This window comes from Gymnodraco acuticeps, unplaced genomic scaffold (assembly GCF_902827175.1).
Source record: "Gymnodraco acuticeps unplaced genomic scaffold, fGymAcu1.1, whole genome shotgun sequence".
Classification (NCBI taxonomy): Eukaryota; Metazoa; Chordata; class Actinopteri; order Perciformes; family Bathydraconidae; genus Gymnodraco; species Gymnodraco acuticeps.
This window is the reverse complement of record NW_022990526.1, coordinates 539764-559334: the sequence shown is the minus strand read 5'-3', so window position 1 is coordinate 559334 and position 19571 is coordinate 539764. Positions and strand designations below refer to the sequence as shown.

The window sequence follows — 19571 nt, the reverse complement described above, 5'->3', positions numbered from 1 at the left end:
ACATGGAAACCATAACTTAAATCCATTCTATCTGCCGTTATCACATGTTTATGTCCTGGTGGATAACAGTATTTGGGCCTCCTCTGGATCCTTCTGTTCTGCAATGTTATCAGCTAAGAGGAAGGAACAAGAATCCCTGTGAATGGTGCTTGATTTCAATAACGTGATGACATTATATAGCTTTATAAAGAAGATGGTTAGGTTGTCAAAACCTTCAAAAACAGAGGGTTTAGGGTGAATGTGCCTGTGTGTGTGTAACTCGGAATCAGACCGCCAGGAGAGGGGATTGGCTTTTTTTCTGCTTCTTAAAATAAACTCTCGGTGCAGATGAATGATATCAGGCGGCGCGATTAACAGGGACAAGGCTGAATTAAAGGCTATGAGGTAGTCTTTTTCTCACTCTTGCTTTCCCACTCAATGTCATGCATACCCTCCTGACATCTTTTTCATAGTAAAACCCTAAGTTAAAGATCACATCTGCTGAGATTCAGTGACTAACAATCCACTGTGGAGAAGATTTGAAAGAGCGAGATGGAGTTTATGAAAGGATGTGAGAAAAGGAATTAAGTGTATATAAAGTTAACAGCATAGAGGGGATGAGTGGATAACAGTTAAGGCAAGGAGAGGAGAAACATAATGGAAATAAAGTCATCTCATAAAGCCACTTTCCTGTTACTCCACTGAAGTGGCCACAGACGCTGGCAGTGCTTCCAAGTGGCAGAGCCAAGCCCATTTTCCCATTAAGAGTTAGAATAAACTATTTATCTTTATTTTATACAGTCATCTCTCAAAGCTACTAAGGTCCAGGGTCTGTTTTCATCAAATACAAGATGTATATATATTTCAAATACATGTACATTTTTCATTCAGATGGATTTCATCTGTGTATTATTTATTTGAGAAATATGTGTGGTTTAAGCTGTGAAGTTCTTAACTGCTACTAAAACTCAAGAGAGGCTGTATCGTCGGGAAATCTCCTGGTTTACCAAAATTAACTTTAGGATCAACTGCCTGTCTGTGAAGAGACGTCCAACTGTTTCACTTCCAACTTTGTGAGGACCACACAGTTCTCCAAAGCTCTGTCCAACAGTGAAATACAGACTTATGAATCTGACGTCAGAGCTGAGACGCCTTTGGGAAAATCTGTGCTCTGTTGTCTCCCACGTGCCTATTCAAGAAGCACATTGTTGCCACAGCCGAGAAGTGGTGGGTAGAGTTGGCAGGCTTAGCAGCCGCAGGAAGGACTTAGCTTGCATTTGGTTTGTGGCCGTTCATGAGTGAAGCCACATTGTTTACTCTGTGACTAAGTTAACAGGTGTAGCTTACAATGAAAAAATTGGGTACTTATAATCATGATACAGCGTGATTGTCCTATTCTTTCTAACAATGCTTAAACTTTACCAGAGTGGTAGGCAGCTGGTGATGGACCCAACAGCATTTGCAGAATAAGGGTTAGGGGTTAGAGTCAGTGAATAGGTTAATAGGGGTTGCTAACCAAGAAAAAAGTAGTAACTTGTTATCATGATACTGTGGGATAATTATATTATTTCTTACATAGTTTAACGTTTTTTCAGGGTGGTAGGCAACTAACACCACTTGCAGGGTTAGGGTTAGGGTCAGTGACTAAGTTAAGATGTGATGTATTCCAAGAAAACTTTGACATGTTTTCATGATATTGTAAGAATTGTTTATTCTATCTAACATTTTTGTATCTTTCCCAGGGCTGTCGGCAGTCCGCTGGTGATGGACCCCAACAGCATTTGCAGGAAGGCGAAGCGTCTGGCAGGGAAGCAGGCTGAGCTGTGCCAAACTCAGCCAGAGATTGTCAGTGAGGTGGCCAAAGGAGCAAGGCTGGGCGTCAGGGAGTGCCAGTACCAGTTCAGATACCGCCGCTGGAACTGCACTAGCCACAACAAGTATTTTGGCAAAATATTGCAGCAAGGTAAGTCCCGACAGAATGTGTTTTGCTTTTTGGTAAATGCTTTCGTGCATAATTTCTTCCCCCGTATACTCCCCCTATTGTCTAGTATGGAGTGCAATTTGTACATGATAGCAACCTACTTGGGTACTTTCCCTCTACGTCATTGCCTCTGTTTGGGTGAAAATATGTACTTTCCTTTGACTGCCGGTAAATTCAACTTCTGAGGTCTTTAACAATTCAATCAAAAATATTTAGAAAAACCCAGCATTTTTGTATCTACATGGAGACCAAATAAGCCAGGTAAACAAATACACAATGTCATTGGAGATCGATGATCTGCATTGATGTATGGTGAATGTCTAGTGAATCTAAATTATGGATGGTTTCCATGGTTTTATAATTGAATGCGGCATCTGCATTCTTTACTTTGACTTTTAACATTACAACTGTTCATGATGTGGTTTTCCACAGACGTTTAGTATTGACTGACAGGCTCCGATTGTTTACGATTTCTGTCCTTTCTGTGGATAGCTTCAAGCCAAAGATCTCTTTTTTTACTGTCCTTTTTTTTCAAATGGAAGGAAAGAAAATCGTAATTCTGGATCATTTTTGCTGAATAACATGCAATACACTTCACAGCAGCTTAAAGACATGATGAAACTATATTTTTCTGTTTTGTTTTCACCAAAAAGGGGGTGTGCTGTGCAGCAGTGGTGGTTCTACGGGGTGGCACGGGGTGGCAGCTGCCACCTCAGAAAAATGCCTTGCCACCCCAGCTGCCACCCCAGTTGGCAGCTTTGTTTTGAAAGAAAAGTTGTGGCTCATCGGACATTTATGAGAGAAAATCTCTAATGTCCGAGTGCAAGTGAATGCAGCACAAGATGCGAGCCTTGTAACTAGGGATGCACCGAATATTCGGCCACCGAAAATTATCGGCCGAAAATGGTTAAAAAGGCCCTTTCGGCTTTCGGCCGAAAGGGTTTTAGCACCGAAAAAAAATCACCGAATGTCAGAACAGGCTTACGTTGGTAACCTAACGTGTTGTTGTGATGACGTAATAAAGACGCGGCGACCATGCTCGCGGCTGGCTCACAGGGGGGGGGGGGACATTGACCTTTGTCATCGAGATTTCCCTGAGCCTTTAACAAATCGTATTAAATAATCTGATGACAGACTGTAAACAGAATAGCTGAAATTTTAACAAACTAAATAACTCAGTTTCCTCTAATCATTAACCCATGTTTGTATCATTGAGTTAACTCCGTGTGTTGCTGCTAGCATACATAACACCTGACGTGGAAACGTTACTCGTGGATGGGGCTACAGAGCTGCTAGAAAGACAGTCGAACCCGGTACATTCCTCCGTCTGCATGTGGAGCACTTTTGCTAAATGTTTAGACAAATTGCTCGTGCTTACATGCTAAACTCTTATTGCACTTATGGTAACAAGTATTCTCCACATCGAGACGGGTAAAGTTTAACCACACCTCGGAGCGCGTTCTCTCCGCCATCTCCGCAGTGTGCTCCGCTGCATGTAGCAGCTGCGTGTGTGTAAACTGCCCCGCCCCCTCGCACACAGACGGGGGAGAGAGATCTCGTCTGATCGAAAATACATCATAGACGCATTTGTTGTCTTTGCATATTAGAAACGAGTTGGCGACACTAAGACTGCGATATCATGTTTTTTAGCAATAATACATGACATATATAAATGTACTGTATGCATTCAAAAGTGCTGAATAAATGTTTTATGGACCCATAATAGTGATTATTATTTAAGTTAAGTTTTGCCATAATCATGTCTATTTCCATAATCAGGTAGCTGAACAACATTGGTAAAAAATGTATACATTATATATATATATATATATATTTCTATTAATCATTTTCGGCCTTTCGGCATTCGGTTTTCGGCCAACTGTTTCCTATTTTCGGTATCGGTTTCGGCCAAGAATTTCCCATTCGGTGCACCCCTACTTGTAACCCCTGTCCCGGCCCTGGCGTGAGCCTGGAAATATGATTGGCGGCGATTTCATTTGAACGGGGGACAGCGCAAAACGAGAAGCATTTCGGATCCAAGTAGACGGAAGGAATGAGGTATTTGCGGTCTACAATGACAAAGAAGAGCCTGTCAAGTTTGGCTGTAAGGCAATGCAAGGCAAGTTTATTTACAGTATATAGCACTTTTCTGTACGCGACAATTCAAAGTGCTTTACAAAACAAATTAAAATACTTTTTAGGAATATATACAGTAAAAACACATATATAATGGCATTTTACAACAGGCATTACAAAGCAAAGATAATAAAATAATTAAAATAAACACCGCAGGTATACAATAAAAGGCATACTGTAGTGCGAATATGAGCAGCTCAATTTAAAGCAGCCAAGGAGATATGTTTTTAGTCTCGATTTAAAAACAGTAAGCGTTTCTGCGGACGTGCATGATTTGGGTAGTTTGTTCCAGATTGTCGGGGCATAATAGCTAAATGCTGCCTCTCCATGTTTTGTTTTTACTCTTGGGACCGATAGCAGACCCGTCCCAGAAGACCTGAGGCACCATGATGGCTCGTAATTATGCAGGAGTTCAACAATATACTTTGGTCCTAAACCATGTAATGATTTAAAAACTAGCAATAGTACTTTAAAATCAATTATTTGGCCGACTGGAAGCCAATGTAAAGATTTCAGAGCCGGACTGATGTGATCCACTATTTTAGTGTTAGTGAGGACACGTGCAGCAGCGTTCTGAATCAGCTGCAGCTTTCTGATGGATTTTTTTGTCAGTCCTGTGAATAAACTATTGCAGTAGTCGAGTGAGTCTACTAAAGATACAAGCATGGACAAGCTTTTCTAAGTCCTGTTGTGACATTAGTTTTTTAATCCTCGATATGTTCTTCAGGCTGTACTCAGCATTGAATCAAAACGCACCATAGCTTTAAATCTTAATAAGTTTGTGAGGCGTTTTGCTGAACAAGATGGTAATCGCCACATTCAGCTGTAATAGGCATGCCAACTTGATGCTCTGCTCATGGATGACTCGATGAGCATAATAAACTGTTAAGATGATGACCTTACGTGTGTAAATATATATTTTTCTTTATGAAAAACAGTTTTAAGTCCTGAGAAAGTCAAATAAGACGGTGTGTAAAACTTCACTGCCCAGCCAACAGAAAGTAACCACTTTGATTTAACTAGGCCAGTAGGTAAGGACTTTCCACTGGATAATAACTGCAGCGATGTATATGTTTTAGCTGAATACACGTTTTTTAACCCTAACTGATGCAGTTAGTCACTTCTTTAATGTTTGTTCTTTCTGATGTAAAGTCAAGGTTGTAACTGTTTGCAATGAAGTTGTGGGGCGCTGAACTGTTCCTTTGATTATTTTGATATATCATAGTAATTACTTGTCTTTCAAATTTGAAGGAGGGTGAGCAAGCATCTTGTGGAACATTCATCATTAACTCCTCCAAAAAATATATTTTATTTAATAATAACACTGAATATGTGAATCATAACAGTGATTGACAGCTGATATGAATAATATGATTGTTAATAGTATCATATTCATTCAGACAAACATCGACGAGACAGTTAATTAATGTACTTATTGCAGCAGTCTGCATAGATTGGTACCCCTGCTGGTCTAAGAGTGAGACAAAGTCATTCAGTTATTGTTCAGTTAAAATTCATTCAATGATGTCTGCCACCTTATATATTTATATGTTAGGCTTTACTGATGTGCCACAATAATGTCACCTAATGTTATTGAGTTAAAATAAATATTGTGGCTTTCCAAGTTAACATTAATTGATATGACTGCGATTAAATCAGCATATACTTCTGCCAGGGGATGCCACCCCTGAAATTCTCCTGCCACCCTCTTGCCACCCCATGAATATTTTTCTAGATCCGCCCCTGCTGTGCAGTGATGGAGTGCTGCTCTCATCTATACCTACTTAAAGAAAACATTCAACCTCATGGCTAAGACTAAGATGTGGCAATCAATACCACTCCTTTATCCATCAGTTCAATATTAATATAAGGATCAGCATCAACCAAATTCTGTTATACCAATACAACCAGTATGTAACTCAGTTCTATGGATTTTTGACCCATCACCTAGACCAGGGGTGCCCAACCTTTTTTGAACCGAGAGCTACTTTTAAAGTTGCCAGTCTGCCGAGATCTACCAGTCCAAATAGAGAGGCCATTACTGACAGCCTACTACCAGGTGAATACACACTTCTACTTGTATAAAACTGACCTTTGTACGATTAATACTTCATAAAATACTGCAGATCCTTTATCTTACCTATTTCTAATCTACACACATACAAGTATTTAACTGAAGTTACACAACAGTGCTGTTGATACAGAGTTGGAGTTTATTCACACGTCACACTACAGTGGGTAATGTTTTCAAGAAACATTGAACAGTGCTGCCACATATGACACAGGAAAAAAGAAAAGACTCTGAACCCTTTCTTTGCCATTATATAAAAATAGTGTTGCTACAAAAGTATAAATTACGCTTACTAATAAGACAACTCAGATCTGAAGCTACACAGGAATCTGCTGCCAAAGTGCAATAAAAAAGACAACATTAATAGAATCAAACCCTTTTTTTGTTGCATTTTAGTAGAGTATAAAAATAAATGCCTTTAAAAATAGGATGCAAGCAACACTAGTTTCTTAACCTGAATTGATAATGGACTATAATCAATTTAAGTTTGCATTCTTATACCATTTTGTACAATAATTATAATGAATAAGTTCAAACAAACAAAAACTTACAGCTGATTAATAACGGTATCCAACTTGAGTTTTTATTATGTCAAAAACATGTTGAAATGCTACTGTTATTTTTACTGTCCCCAAAAAGCGCGTCGGCGGCCTCCAGGAATGCTTCTTTCACAACTTCGCCATCTTTGAAATACTTCATGTGTTTCGCAAGAACGTGACTGACACGATAAGATGCTCTGGTAGCAGCCTTGCTCTTGTTGTTAGGCCTGGTGAAAATGGACTGCTGTGCATTAGCTGTCCTTTCAGGCCCCTCCCCTTTTGGGAGCGTAGGGCAGAATTAGGAGGGAATTCCGTCTCGCAGCGTTTGTGCACTGTTTTGAAATGCCGCTCCTAAATTACCCTTCTTCGATAAAGCCATGCTCGCATTGCAGATGAGACAGATGGACTTTGAATTGGAATAGATACAAAAATAATCATCCTCCCACTCGGAGTGAAAATTATATATTTTGGGCTTTTTTGCTTCTGCCATAATTGCGGTTTTGTGTGTGTGCGGACTGTCACTCCTGTTGACACGGACAACATCAGCGAACTAGTGCACTGCCCACCAGCCACGCCCCGACACATGGGGTCACGCCGGCCAATCACAAAGCTTTGATGCGTTCAAGTGCATTTTTCTGGCACAGGAAGATTATGTTATAGGACATTAACGATAAAACCGAATATTGTTGTTCTATTTTTAGACACATCTCGCGATCGACTGGGAATCTCCCCGCGATCGACCGGTCACAGATTACAAATATTGTCATGTCCAATTTTTCATCCTTGAGTACCTTAGGATCTGAACCAACAACCTCACGACCACAGCTGACGGCCTACGTCAACTTGAGGTCAGATCCTCGTCTGATGTCAGTCCAACAGACAAGGGCTGCTGTTGTATTTCAGACCAAACGTATTCACACTTGACTGACTCGCTGTTTCATCAGATTGGGCACGCTTGAAAATATCAGCTAAAATTGCCTTTTTCTCCAAACATCTCTCTTAAGATCTCTGAACTTCTTGCTCCGGCTCTTTGAAGTCTGTAATATAACTAATGCCGGGTCAGCGCTGGGTCCTCTCCAATTACTGTGTTGGTTTTTCTCTTGTATGATTAGATTAATAGAGAGCTGCCTGTCTCTTCTTTGCCAGCTAGAGAGCTTTTATCTTTCTGTTTAGTCAACAAACAGGAAATAACCAATATTAATGTACAAAGAAAATGTGTCAAGCTTGTTATTAAACCCACTTAGGGTCACATTGCTGGAAGAACGGAAATGTGTGCTTACCTGTCATTAAGATTTTCTCAATAATGTTAGTTAATCTATGATGTCATATAACAGTCAATACTGAATTGCTATTTGTGGCTTGTTTAGAACATCAAAGCTTTCTCATTTTGGAAAAAGTTATTTTTTAGGAAACATATTTCCGTTTAACATTTTTGATTTAAACTTTTAAAATGTTCCTGTAGTGGAAAGAAAAGTCAACAATTAAGATATGCAGGTGTACACATTTAATGTTTAAGTTTAGGGTGCTTATCTTGTTGCTTTTTGCTAAGACACATTCATTGTCAACTTATCAGGATATTTACAATTGGAGTTAGATGAGTAAAACAATTTTTTTGGAGCACTTTTTATCGGAATATATGTACGGTGGCCGGCGACAGTCAAGCATTTTTCAACGGCCCAAAATATTTCCACTAGGAGAAACGCGCTGCATTTTCAAACGATGCAATTATGAAAACACAAATGTGCCTAAAACATGCAAATAAAGAAACATCTTCACCAACTTGATGAAACTTAGCCTTTACTGAAAGCGATGCATAAAGGAAAACAGTTAGTCGGCCAAGTGTATTTACTTTATAATCCCCAAATGTCACCAAGTGCTCCGGTCCCAGCTGTGTGCGTCACTTAAAGGTGGGGTAGGTAATTTTGGAGAAACCAGCTCGAGTGCACTAGAATTTGAAAATACACAGCTGGGAAAAATCTGCCACTTCCTTACAGAGCCCCTCCTCCAACACACACGAACGTGCACATGACCAATGAGGGCACGAGATAAGTTTGTGCACAGATGGAAGGCTGACAGGCAGGTAGGCCATCCAGTTATTTTAGCCGGGCCGGCTAAAAGCTAAAAAGGCTAAAAGCTTCTTGCAACCTTTTTTTTTTCTGCAGTGTTTTGGTAAACAATGTGCATGTTTTGTCAAGTTGGAGAATGTTTTCTAAATGATGCGTATGTGTTATCAAGTTAGTGAAGATGTTTCTTTATTTGCATGTGTTTTGGCACATTTATGTCTTTAAATTTGCATCGTTTGTGAACGTGCAACGCATTTTTCTTAATGGAAGTGTATGGACCGTTGTAGCGTGTTTGCACCTGTCGGCCACCATATCGATGACCTCAAAGCTTTGATGTATGTTGCAGTCAGGAAGCTGATATCTGTCTGCATTGATATACAGTTTTTATAATATTCCTTGAAAGCATCTCTCTAAAGAACACAAGGTACATAATCCTTTAGAAAATGTCCTGGACCATTAATCTTCAATACTTCACATCAAAGGAGTAACCAGCTGTTCACGTTAGCGTAACTTGGCCTCAGATGATAAGAAAAGTTTACATTATTTGTCAGTAACTCATGTACATGAACCTGACTATATGGATAACAAGCATGCTTTTTTATTTTTTATCTCATCGGACACTGCCTTGCCACTTGCCAATGTGCCTGATAGGAATATAAAGAATGAGGAAAAAAGGATGGTGACACAAAGATATATTGAGACAGAGGGGAAGAGAGAGGGAAAAGGGGACAAGAATCTACCAGTAGAAGACAGACTTACAATTAATCATACATTCCTACCTGTCTATGAGGGAGTCCAAAGTGCTACTCTGTTTTGAAGCCTCTGTATGCAATTACCATGATCTGCTCTTAATGGCTGTTTATCATGAACTATAGCAGTAAATCTCAAAATAAAAGTGCCTTTGTATTTATTGTTCACTCCCTCTAAGTGGTTTACTTAACCTCACTGACATCTATTTAGATTTCATGTGATAATAGACTCTTTAAAATTATTTGAATCACATGACTTTTCCTTTGTTGATAAATTAGACAGGGAAGCTTGTGCAGTCTGCAAAACGTACAGTTCTCACACAGGTGTAAAACAAGTGTCTTAGCAAACATTTTGTAACGTATTAACCTCATAATTATTCGTATTAAGTCTATGCTGCTATCATTACTTTATACAGAGTGAGCGAGCCAGCAGACAATGATGCGTGTGATCACATGCAGTGAAGAATGTTGTTGCTCAGTGACAATCATTATACATTAGATTGTGTATACATGTATGTGTATATGTGTGTTGTATTGTACTGCTGTGAGTCAATGGGTTGAAAGCTATCGTATTAACGATTTTAACAGCTCGACACAAAGGTATTAGAAACAGGCATGCACATGTTAAGCTTTACACACATTGTGTTTTCTTGTATTTAACTGTTATTTAAAGTAGGTGGCACTGTTAATTTTTCAGACTATATGATTCAGTGATTTGCTCAAACCTGATTATGAAAACACAATTTAAAGTTGTATTCATGTGTTTGGCTGATAGATCTAATTGAATGAATGTTTACATGTCAGTCGCAAGTGCCTTGAACCTGCATTCTTTCAAGGGACCAGCAGGAGGCGATTCCCATTTCAAAAAATGACCCGGCTTCTCACTTGATTTAATATGTGACAATTCAATGCTTATGGTTTGGTTAATTTTGAGCGCAAAACAAGATCAGGGAAAGATTAAAGTTTGGATTAAGGGTTTGGGTTAGGGTCAGGGTTGGGATGGTGCTTTGGGTTGAATTCATTTTTCGTAATGGTTCCAATAATTGATGTGTGGTTAACGTGGTTTAGTCGTACAATGACTGTTCTTTACAAATCGTTCCAAGGATTGTTTACAACCAATAGTTAGAAACTGGTTAAAGCAATATCCTGGCTTTAAATCCGAAGTCTTGTTGGCCGTGTCATTCATGCAACATCCTCTTTACATGCATTTATTCACTCATTAATGATGTCAAAGGACGTCTTCCTTGTTCAATTCATATTGACCACTGAAACATATGTTGTTTCGTTTTCTTGGGAGTTCTGTACATTCATTGATAAAATACTGTTTTGCAATCTTTGGTCTCCCAGATAACATGTCCATGTTGTGATACTAGGTCCACCATTGGCAAGGTTAGTGTTATTTACTGTTATTACATGGCTTAGTTGAATACTCGATTCTGATTGGTCAATTCAGAACACGTGACACGTTATTAATCCAGAACAGACAGACCGCTGTCAAGGACTTATTGACCGTTGTTAAGGACGCTCAAATCTGCAGAAAGAAGTTCGGTTGATTTAACTGTATACAGTTTGGCCGAAAAGCAAAGAGGGACAAGAAAACAGCGGAGAAGAAACCCTCCTTTTTACGCAACGGTCCAGACATAGCTACTTTTAAAGCAAGCAGCGATGTTTTCAAAAAAAATGTATGTACTACACATCTTGTATTTATTTCTTCTTGTACCTTTTGTACTATTTAGTTACTTAGTTTATGGTTTTCTTTACATTGTACATATTGTAGAATAACCCAGTGTATCTACTAGCCTTTCTGGAAGACTGCATTCTCATCTTTGTGACCAACAGTCACAATTGTTGTCACCAAACAAACTTCAAAAAGATAATCATCAGAATGAACCCCTTTCCCTCTGAGAAAACAACAGTTGTTTTATTTAACTATGCTTATCTGAACTGTGAGTTGACTTGAAGTACTTTCAGCTCCAATATCCCAATGCAGAGTATTACAAGAATATGTGCTAATTCCTGCAGAAAGTACTTCTGGAATTAGAAACAGACGTAGACAGGCCCAGACACCCACAGTGGCAGAGAATTTGTTTGGAATTCATGTCTCCGAGGAAAATATGAAATAGGGTGCCTCAAATCATCAGAATTTTGATAGCTTCTTTTATGCATAACAATACTCCTTTCTCTGCAATGTATCTCTCTTTGAACCCATATATTCTCCCTCTGTTTAATTAGCTTGCTTAAGGTTACTGAAACTTTATTTCAAATAAAGTAAAGTGCTCTTGTGCTTGAATTAAAGGTCTATTGACACGATGACTTCCTCATGCAGATTTCCTGTACTAAATGCAGTGTTCCTAATGTATCTGAGGACATCTGGTCAGGCTCTTAGCTAGTTTGGACACAGCTCATGTTGCTATCACCATATTGTAATTATGTTGAGTTGTGTGCTGTTTCACACATGTGTCTCTTAATAGCTCTGAGGAGGTTTTGGAGAGGACACATCTTGATTTGAGTATGTTGCTGCTCTAGATAATCTTAGCCATATTCTGCTGAACAGCAGGAACAGCTAGGTGTGGTCCTAACCCTTCTGCAAGGAGGTTAAGCAGCACACACACACACAATGTTCTCCATGCTCCACCATGCACATTCAAAGACACACAAACAATATTAAGAGATGTATTGTATCTGCCCGCAAGTAACGCTCATCTCAAACTAACCGTAAGAGAAAAAAACGCAGAACTTGTTCATTTAACATCAAAATACAAGAGACAAAATATGTGAGGATTTAACTTAAAATGCATAAATCTACACAAAGCAATTCAGATGCACATTAACACTTAATGATAAACGTTCAAAACATTTCTGGGTGTTGGGGTGTACAGCTGGTATTGATATTATGGCTTTCTTGGGTGTGCATGTCTCGTCGCACTCCACCCATTTCGTGTGTTACCAATTCTAATGAATCCCATTCACTGAATCATGAGATATGGAGTTGGCAGTGTTGACATGGTGACTGCACGCTCCCTGCTTTCCAGCCCTTAGAAATAAAAGCCCTTCACTTAGTTTCCGCACACATTAAAGGTCCACTAAGTGGCATTATTTCTTTCCCCCTCTCATTCTTTTTAACACATTATGTCCTGTGCCATTTTGATTACTTTCTTGTTTTAAACAAATCCTGTGAACAGAAGGAAATACAAGCATTACTCTGTCTGTCACCTCAGTGGTTCTCAGCCCCAAGCACATTTGGTTGTAGTAAAAATATAAATGGCAACACACATATATTTTTATTATAAAACAGTTGGGCACTATAGTTTTCAGTGATTGACTTAGTGTCCGTTTTTATCGTTAAAAGGTTTATTGGCTTATTTTAACAATGTGATCATCACATCATTCCTTCTGGTATTATTGCAGATATGCTGCAAGCTAGCTAGCTAACGTTGTTTACCAAGTCCTTTCAAATATTCTGACAAAACACTTACCATTATATAACGGACTTATTCTGCCAACAGGGACAGTTGGCCAACTTTATAATTCCAAAAAGCAAACAAGCACTCCGGTCCCAGCTGTGTGCATCACTTTTAATTGTCCCCATTTTTGTTGCTTCTTGCTGCGTTTTTTTTATTTGCAGCATTTTTCGCCAACTTGGTGAATGTTTTCTAAATTCTACGCATGTGTTGTAAATTTGGTAAAAAATGTAGTTCATTTTATACATTTTGTTGCCTAGCAAGGTATAATTTAACCCAGGTTTTTAACAGAAAATATGGATGTTTTTAAAGCCAGTGATATAACAGTGACAAATAAAAAACGTATCTAATGGCGCTTTTCCACTGCAGCACGTAGCACGGTTTGAGTTGGCCGGACCCGCTTCTTTTTGCTTTTCCACTAGGGATAGTTCCGGCTCAGAGTACTTTGTCACCTTTTTTCTGGCCCTCCAAAATCGAGGTTCTTACCGGGCCAACAACCGGGCTGAATATGCTAAACTAGTGACGTAAACGACTCTCGGAGCAGACTCTCGACTGCTGAATGGTCAGAGAGAATCGCTGGCAAGGGGGCTACAATTACAACAAAATGAACATATTTTACCGTGATTTAATTGTAATACACGTTTCAAAATGATGCCGAAGTAACAAAATACTGATACCGGTCTGCAGACAAGACGGCAGGCGAAAAACCTTTTAAAATGCGTGTTTTCTGAATGGAGATCGGATCGCTCAGGCTAAGCTAACGTTGTATACGCTCCGTCCACACTCACAACAACGGCCTACAGACATAAATAAACCAGCGATTGTATTCGCCATGACATAGACAGTCTGTGGTTTGTTCTCGTTTAACTTTTGTCTAGTTTCTGAACAGATATGAAGAGCTGTGAGCTCTGAGTGCTAACAGCTAACCGCTGATATTTTGGTTTTGTGGTTCGCATTGAAGATGACGTCACGGCAGTTTTACGCAGCCTCGCTCTGCCCGCCGAACAGCCGATCACCCCGCCTACACTGCGTTACTATAGTTACTACCCCAGGTACTAAACTGTAATGGAAACGCAGCACAAAGGGAGCCTGGCCTACCAAGGCCTAACCATACCGTACTAAGCCGTGCTAGGTCCCGCAGTGGAAAAGCGCCATTAATGTACCCGACAAAGACCACAAAGAATGCATTAGATATTTACGACTATGCATTCTCTTATTTCAGCCCAGTAGGTCACTCAGAATCTGTCATAGCTGCAATAACTGAGAATAAAGACGTGTTGAGCTGAGGGGTAAGAATGATGCTGTAGCCACCGGCGAGGACAGACGATCAATTTGCAGTTGTGGTTGGACATGCCTTTAGCAAGGAGTGTAAAGCTCTGAACCAGAAATAAACCAGCAGCTGTGGTGTGTATGAGTGTGCATGAGAGAGTGAGAGATAGCCATGCTCTCAGCACCACAAATCCAATGACGCCTGAGATTGTAGTAATGGACCAGGAGTGAGAGAAAGATGCTTTCATCCTGTTCCATGAAGCTGGAAGGAGAGACAGATGCCTGGATAAATGGATAGATGGAAACTAGCTTCTTTCACTTGTAGTTGTCTGTCTCTTTTCTCCAGTTGTTGTCCTGTGATTGATTAGGAGTATGATCAACAAATATCTGAAAGTGGTTCGGTGTAATTTGTAGGTATTTACCATTGTTGTTTAGACATTTGGGGAAAAAAGAACTTGTGTCTGCTTTTGACACAGGCATATAAAGAAGTCTGTGCCTTTGTGTATTTAGCACATTTGGATTGATAAGTCTAATTTCCAAAACATATCAGTTGAAATGAATGGCCCTGTTTTCAACCACCTGTTAACATTTAGTTTTTAACATATAGTATCCTATTACATTACATGAAGGGATTTTGGGAATATGCGTATGCTACCTTTTGCTTATAGAAACAGCTAAGTTAGCCTTGTCTTGGGTTTAGCGTCCTGGATTTTGAAAGAGAACCAGACACTGACTATATAATTACAGAGATCCTCCAATGATCTTCCACAGCCATGAGCACATAGAGCATGTGACCAGCCTTTTTTTAACCCCAGAAATAATCCTTTTGGAGCAAGTTTGACATCTTGCCTTGTAATATTTGTGCTTTTTTGGTAGTGAGTCTGCCATGTTTGTAACTTCATGCTGGATGCATGTCAACTCTTAGTTCTTGATTGCAACATTTGCAAATGCCCAAAAGCGTCCTGAACATAAGAAAATATAAGTATGCTGCATTTTATTGACCTATGTGCCAACCAAACTTGGGAACCATTAAATACCCTAACACCCCTGTTCTGTCTGTCCATTCTACTGTAGATATCCGGGAGACAGCGTTTGTCTATGCCATCACAGCGGCCGGTGTGACCCACGCCGTGACCCAGGCCTGCAGTATGGGCGACCTTCTCCAATGTGGCTGTGAAGCGACCAGGAACAGAGCACCTCCAGAGCAGTCCTCATCTTCCCCCCCTGGGGACGGAGTCAAGTGGGAGTGGGGCGGCTGCGGGGACGATGTGGAGTTTGGTTATGAAAAGTCAAAACAGTTCATGGACGCTAAGAGGAGAAGGGGCAAGAGTGATATTAGGACACTCATTGACCTGCACAACAACGAAGCTGGGCGACTGGTAAGACATTGTTTCAGAATTACTACCTGAGCAGTTTCTTTGTTAATCTTGAATGGGTAGAATTAGTTTGAACATGTGTTGTGTGTCCAATAAGCTATATTTGAACTGCTACTACTGTGCTGTATTAAACACTGATGTGATATTTCACGATACTCTCAAACATTTGAGCAGCAAAGGTGTTGCTTATGCTGTGGAATGTTCCATCATTCCACGGACATGCAACAAGAAAGACATTGCCCCCAGCCATATTTGTGTAGTGGAGTAAGCTGATATTCTAACAAGAATCAGGTTTCTGAAACACAAAAACAAGAGCGTGCCAAACATTTTGTTTTCAAGCCTCCAAGGCAGGTAGCTTCTAACGTTTCCACAGCCCCTGTATAAGTTTAAAGTTCCTCTTTGTTGCCTGTATGAATGCAGAGTGAAGTATGGCCTCCATAAGTCAACATGCTACGGAGAGACTCAAGATGAAGTAGCTATTGAGAGAAGTTAATTATGTTCATTTGAGATACAGCTCGGTAAATCTTCCCATTTACTTTTAGCTGTCAGTGTTTCTTCTCTGTTTGTTACACCCACTTTCAGAAATATTGACACATGCACGAGCGTCACAAAGTTCACTTTAGCTGGGGTCAAAGGCAGGTAGAGTGAAGAGGGGAGGACTTTGGGACCTAGTCCAACTGTAACATTAGTGAAAACAAACCATTTCAACTAAAGGAGAGAACAGCACACAAATGCGCAGAGGTTGAGAAATAAGTGTGCTGTGATGCGTGCAAATGTCTGTTTGTGTGCAAGCATGCGTGTATACTTGTATACACGTTTTGCAAGCATGTGTGTTTGAAACGGCAGGTGTGTGTGTTTGTGTGTGTGATGGGTTAATTATGTGCAGTATAAGTGAATGATCTGTTGTCAAGGCTTGTTAGATGTAGGAAGGCCAGAGGCAACATGGAGGGGGAAGGGGGGTGGGGAGTTAAATTCCTTCTGAATAGCGTCGGCTTTTATCTTACCTACCTATCCTTGTGTGTGTGTGTGTGTGTGTGTGTGTGTGTGTGTGTGTGTGTGTGTGTGTGTGTGTGTGTGTGTGTGTGTGTGTGTGTGTGTGTGTGTGTGTGAGACCTGGTGGATTTGTCTGTGATTTAACATAAAAACACACAAATAAATGACTTTCTTTAGAGAACTCATCATTTGAAAAAAAGCTGTCCAGTTTCACTTTGGGTTAGAAGTTTTGAAGTTCCTTTGGTCACATTTCTTTATGTTTGATCAACCTTGTTTATTTCTCCATATTAATCAACCATTTTCCCTCCCTCACCTCTCTCCTTACCCCTGCCATCCAAAACCCTCCTATTCCTTATACTCCTTTCCAGGCTGTGAAGCTCTACATGCGGACAGAGTGTAAGTGCCACGGCCTGTCGGGGTCATGCACCTTGCGCACATGCTGGAAAAAGATGCCTCATTTCCGTGAGGTGGGCGACCGCCTGTTGGAGCGCTTCAACGGAGCTTCAAAGGTAATGGGAGGCAACGACGGAAAGACCCTGATCCCTGTTGGCCAGAACATTAAGCCACCAGATAAGCAGGATCTGATCTACTCAGACGAGTCGCCCGATTTCTGTCTTGCAAATCGAAAAACTGGTTCACTGGGGACACGAGGGCGCATGTGCAACAGCACAGCCATGGATATCAGCGGCTGCGACCTGCTGTGCTGCGAGCGCGGCTACAGCGAAGAATCAGTGGTGATAGAGGAGAACTGTCTGTGTCGTTTCCACTGGTGTTGTGTGGTCCAGTGCCAGAAATGCTCGGTCCAAAAAGAGCTTAGTCTCTGTCACTGATGAACTAATGAAGTAAGGTTGACAGCAGTCAATATGACTTGGTTGATTATATTACTTATATTGCATTTGGAGGTGTTTGCTTTAGATTGGTTTGTGTTAAAGAAGGATAGGGTTTGGACTTTTATGGCAAATACATTTTGATATTGCTCCACAAAATGTTGCTATTTGGTTCACAGGAATTCAAAGAGAAATAAAAAATGCTGCCAAAGGTTCAAAAGGTACAGAAAGTTAATGCACCCACATCGAAACAATAGGAAGTGGTTTAAATAAGTAATAGAAAGTCAACAGAGAAATGGTTCTTCTTGCTCCTTACTGCTTATGCTTCTTTCCAAACTAACTATTTTTTCTTTTTCTTTTATATGAAAAAGGACCAAAGAATGTGAAAATGTGTATTTTCCATATTAATGAAAGAGGAGGACTTTTGCTAGGAGGGTTTCTCAGTGTCACTTCCACTAATAGTTCAACAGCAGAGCTTAATGTTAACTGTTTTCTAATACCAAAGAGTTTGAGTTGTTGCTAAGCCTGTATACACTTGTCAAGCTTCCCTTTTTCACATGGTACATGGATTTATCAGGCACAGCTCTTATGCAACAATGGGTCCCTGACAAAAAGAGGTACACAAAAGCAGCCTTTGGTTTTGTCAGGTTAAGTGACAACTGCCAGCTTTAATCAGCTCTAGCTAGCCAACTTGTTACACTAATAAGCTAGTTTAAGTGCAGTCCCAAAATTATTGTTTAAAGAAATAAGCAGCTATCTAAATAAATATGAGCTAAATCGATTATATAAGCAACTAACTAGTAACAACAAGTAACTCAGCTATTTAGCATGCTTTTTAGGCTATTTAGCAAACATATTGGTCCTTACTTTTTTCTCTCTACTACTTGCTTGCTATTTTCTACTGTGTCAAAAACATACAGAAAAAGGGAAAGGGTATCACAGTATCATTTTTGAAGAACACTGTCAACACCATGTTTTGAAGGTGTGGATCTGGCCTGGCAGCAAATACTGTTATTTATATAAAGATATGATGACAAGACTACTCACTTCCATCTCTCTCAGAAGCACTTTGGACATGATGGACTCCTTCAATAAACTAAACCCTTTGCGGTCGCCCGTTTCTATTAAACCAAAAGAGAAACCTTCATTCACATTGTTCGGTATGGAGAAAATGTATATAATGTATTTTGTTTATCTGTTATGATATACAGGGCTAATGTAATAATGCACTTTGGATGTTAGCTTTAGTTTGATGCTGTATTTGGATATGTGTGTGAGTGTGTGAGAGAGGAAGTGTTTAAATGTGGTTGTGCAGTTTGGCCAGTTATCACCGTATCCTTCAGTTGACATTATATATCTTTAAGAAGCTGTCTGATGTTAAACTGCATCATGTTGGTTATTAAAAGCACACTGCTCTTTGACTCTCAGTCTCTGTGTGAGGCAGACAAGATCTTTTATTTGTTCCTTTTCAGAGAAGGTATGTTCCACATAAACCTGTCATCTCATTTACACCTGGATTTTATTACCAGACAATGTACAGTAAGTATACTGAGCTATAATAATACATTGTCTCCAGTTTTTCCCTTAAGGAAAATCATCTCGTTCTGATCTTAATGTGTGTGTTTCAGGAAGCTATCATAATTCAAATCCGACCGTTACTGTTTCTTTCATTATCTGCTGTATGACTTTTTGAAGAGCCAAACAAAAGACCAGTGAGTGACAAGTGTAAGGATGGCTGTATGACTTAAATACGTGCAGAGCCAATCACAAGGACAAGACACAGCTGGGGAGGGCGGGATAAACACAAAGGCACCAGGTTGTAAGAATAAGGTAATCATACAGGCAGGAACTGACATAACGCAAAGGGTGATCACTTTTCAAAATAAAACAGGAAACACAGACAGATTGATAAAGTGAAAGCAGGAAGGAATCACTCATCCATTTTAAGCTTAAATCCATACATGAACAAGGCCCCTATGTCATGTCAACACAATGACTCATGACTTTAATTGTTTGCACATTGAACCTGTGCAACTTATTAAACTGTTAAGATGATTATTGCAGCAACAGCTGTTTGTATTTTTTTGTGGAACGAACACTATGTATTTAATATTTGATTGAGATCAT

General features: G+C 39.8%; 1 protein-coding gene across 1 annotated transcript in view; it reads left to right on the top strand.

The window, feature by feature from the left end:
• The window catches only part of wnt6b (wingless-type MMTV integration site family, member 6b), a 28040-nt gene extending 9169 nt beyond the window's left edge, over positions 1 to 18871 (top strand). The window contains exons 2-4 of the mRNA XM_034227230.1: positions 1722 to 1942; positions 15323 to 15627; positions 16986 to 18871. Coding sequence (XP_034083121.1) covers positions 1722 to 1942; positions 15323 to 15627; positions 16986 to 17447 — 988 coding nt within the window. The 3' untranslated portion in view covers positions 17448 to 18871. The remainder of the gene's footprint in view (positions 1 to 1721; positions 1943 to 15322; positions 15628 to 16985) is intronic.
• The last annotated feature ends 700 nt before the right edge of the window (positions 18872 to 19571 follow it).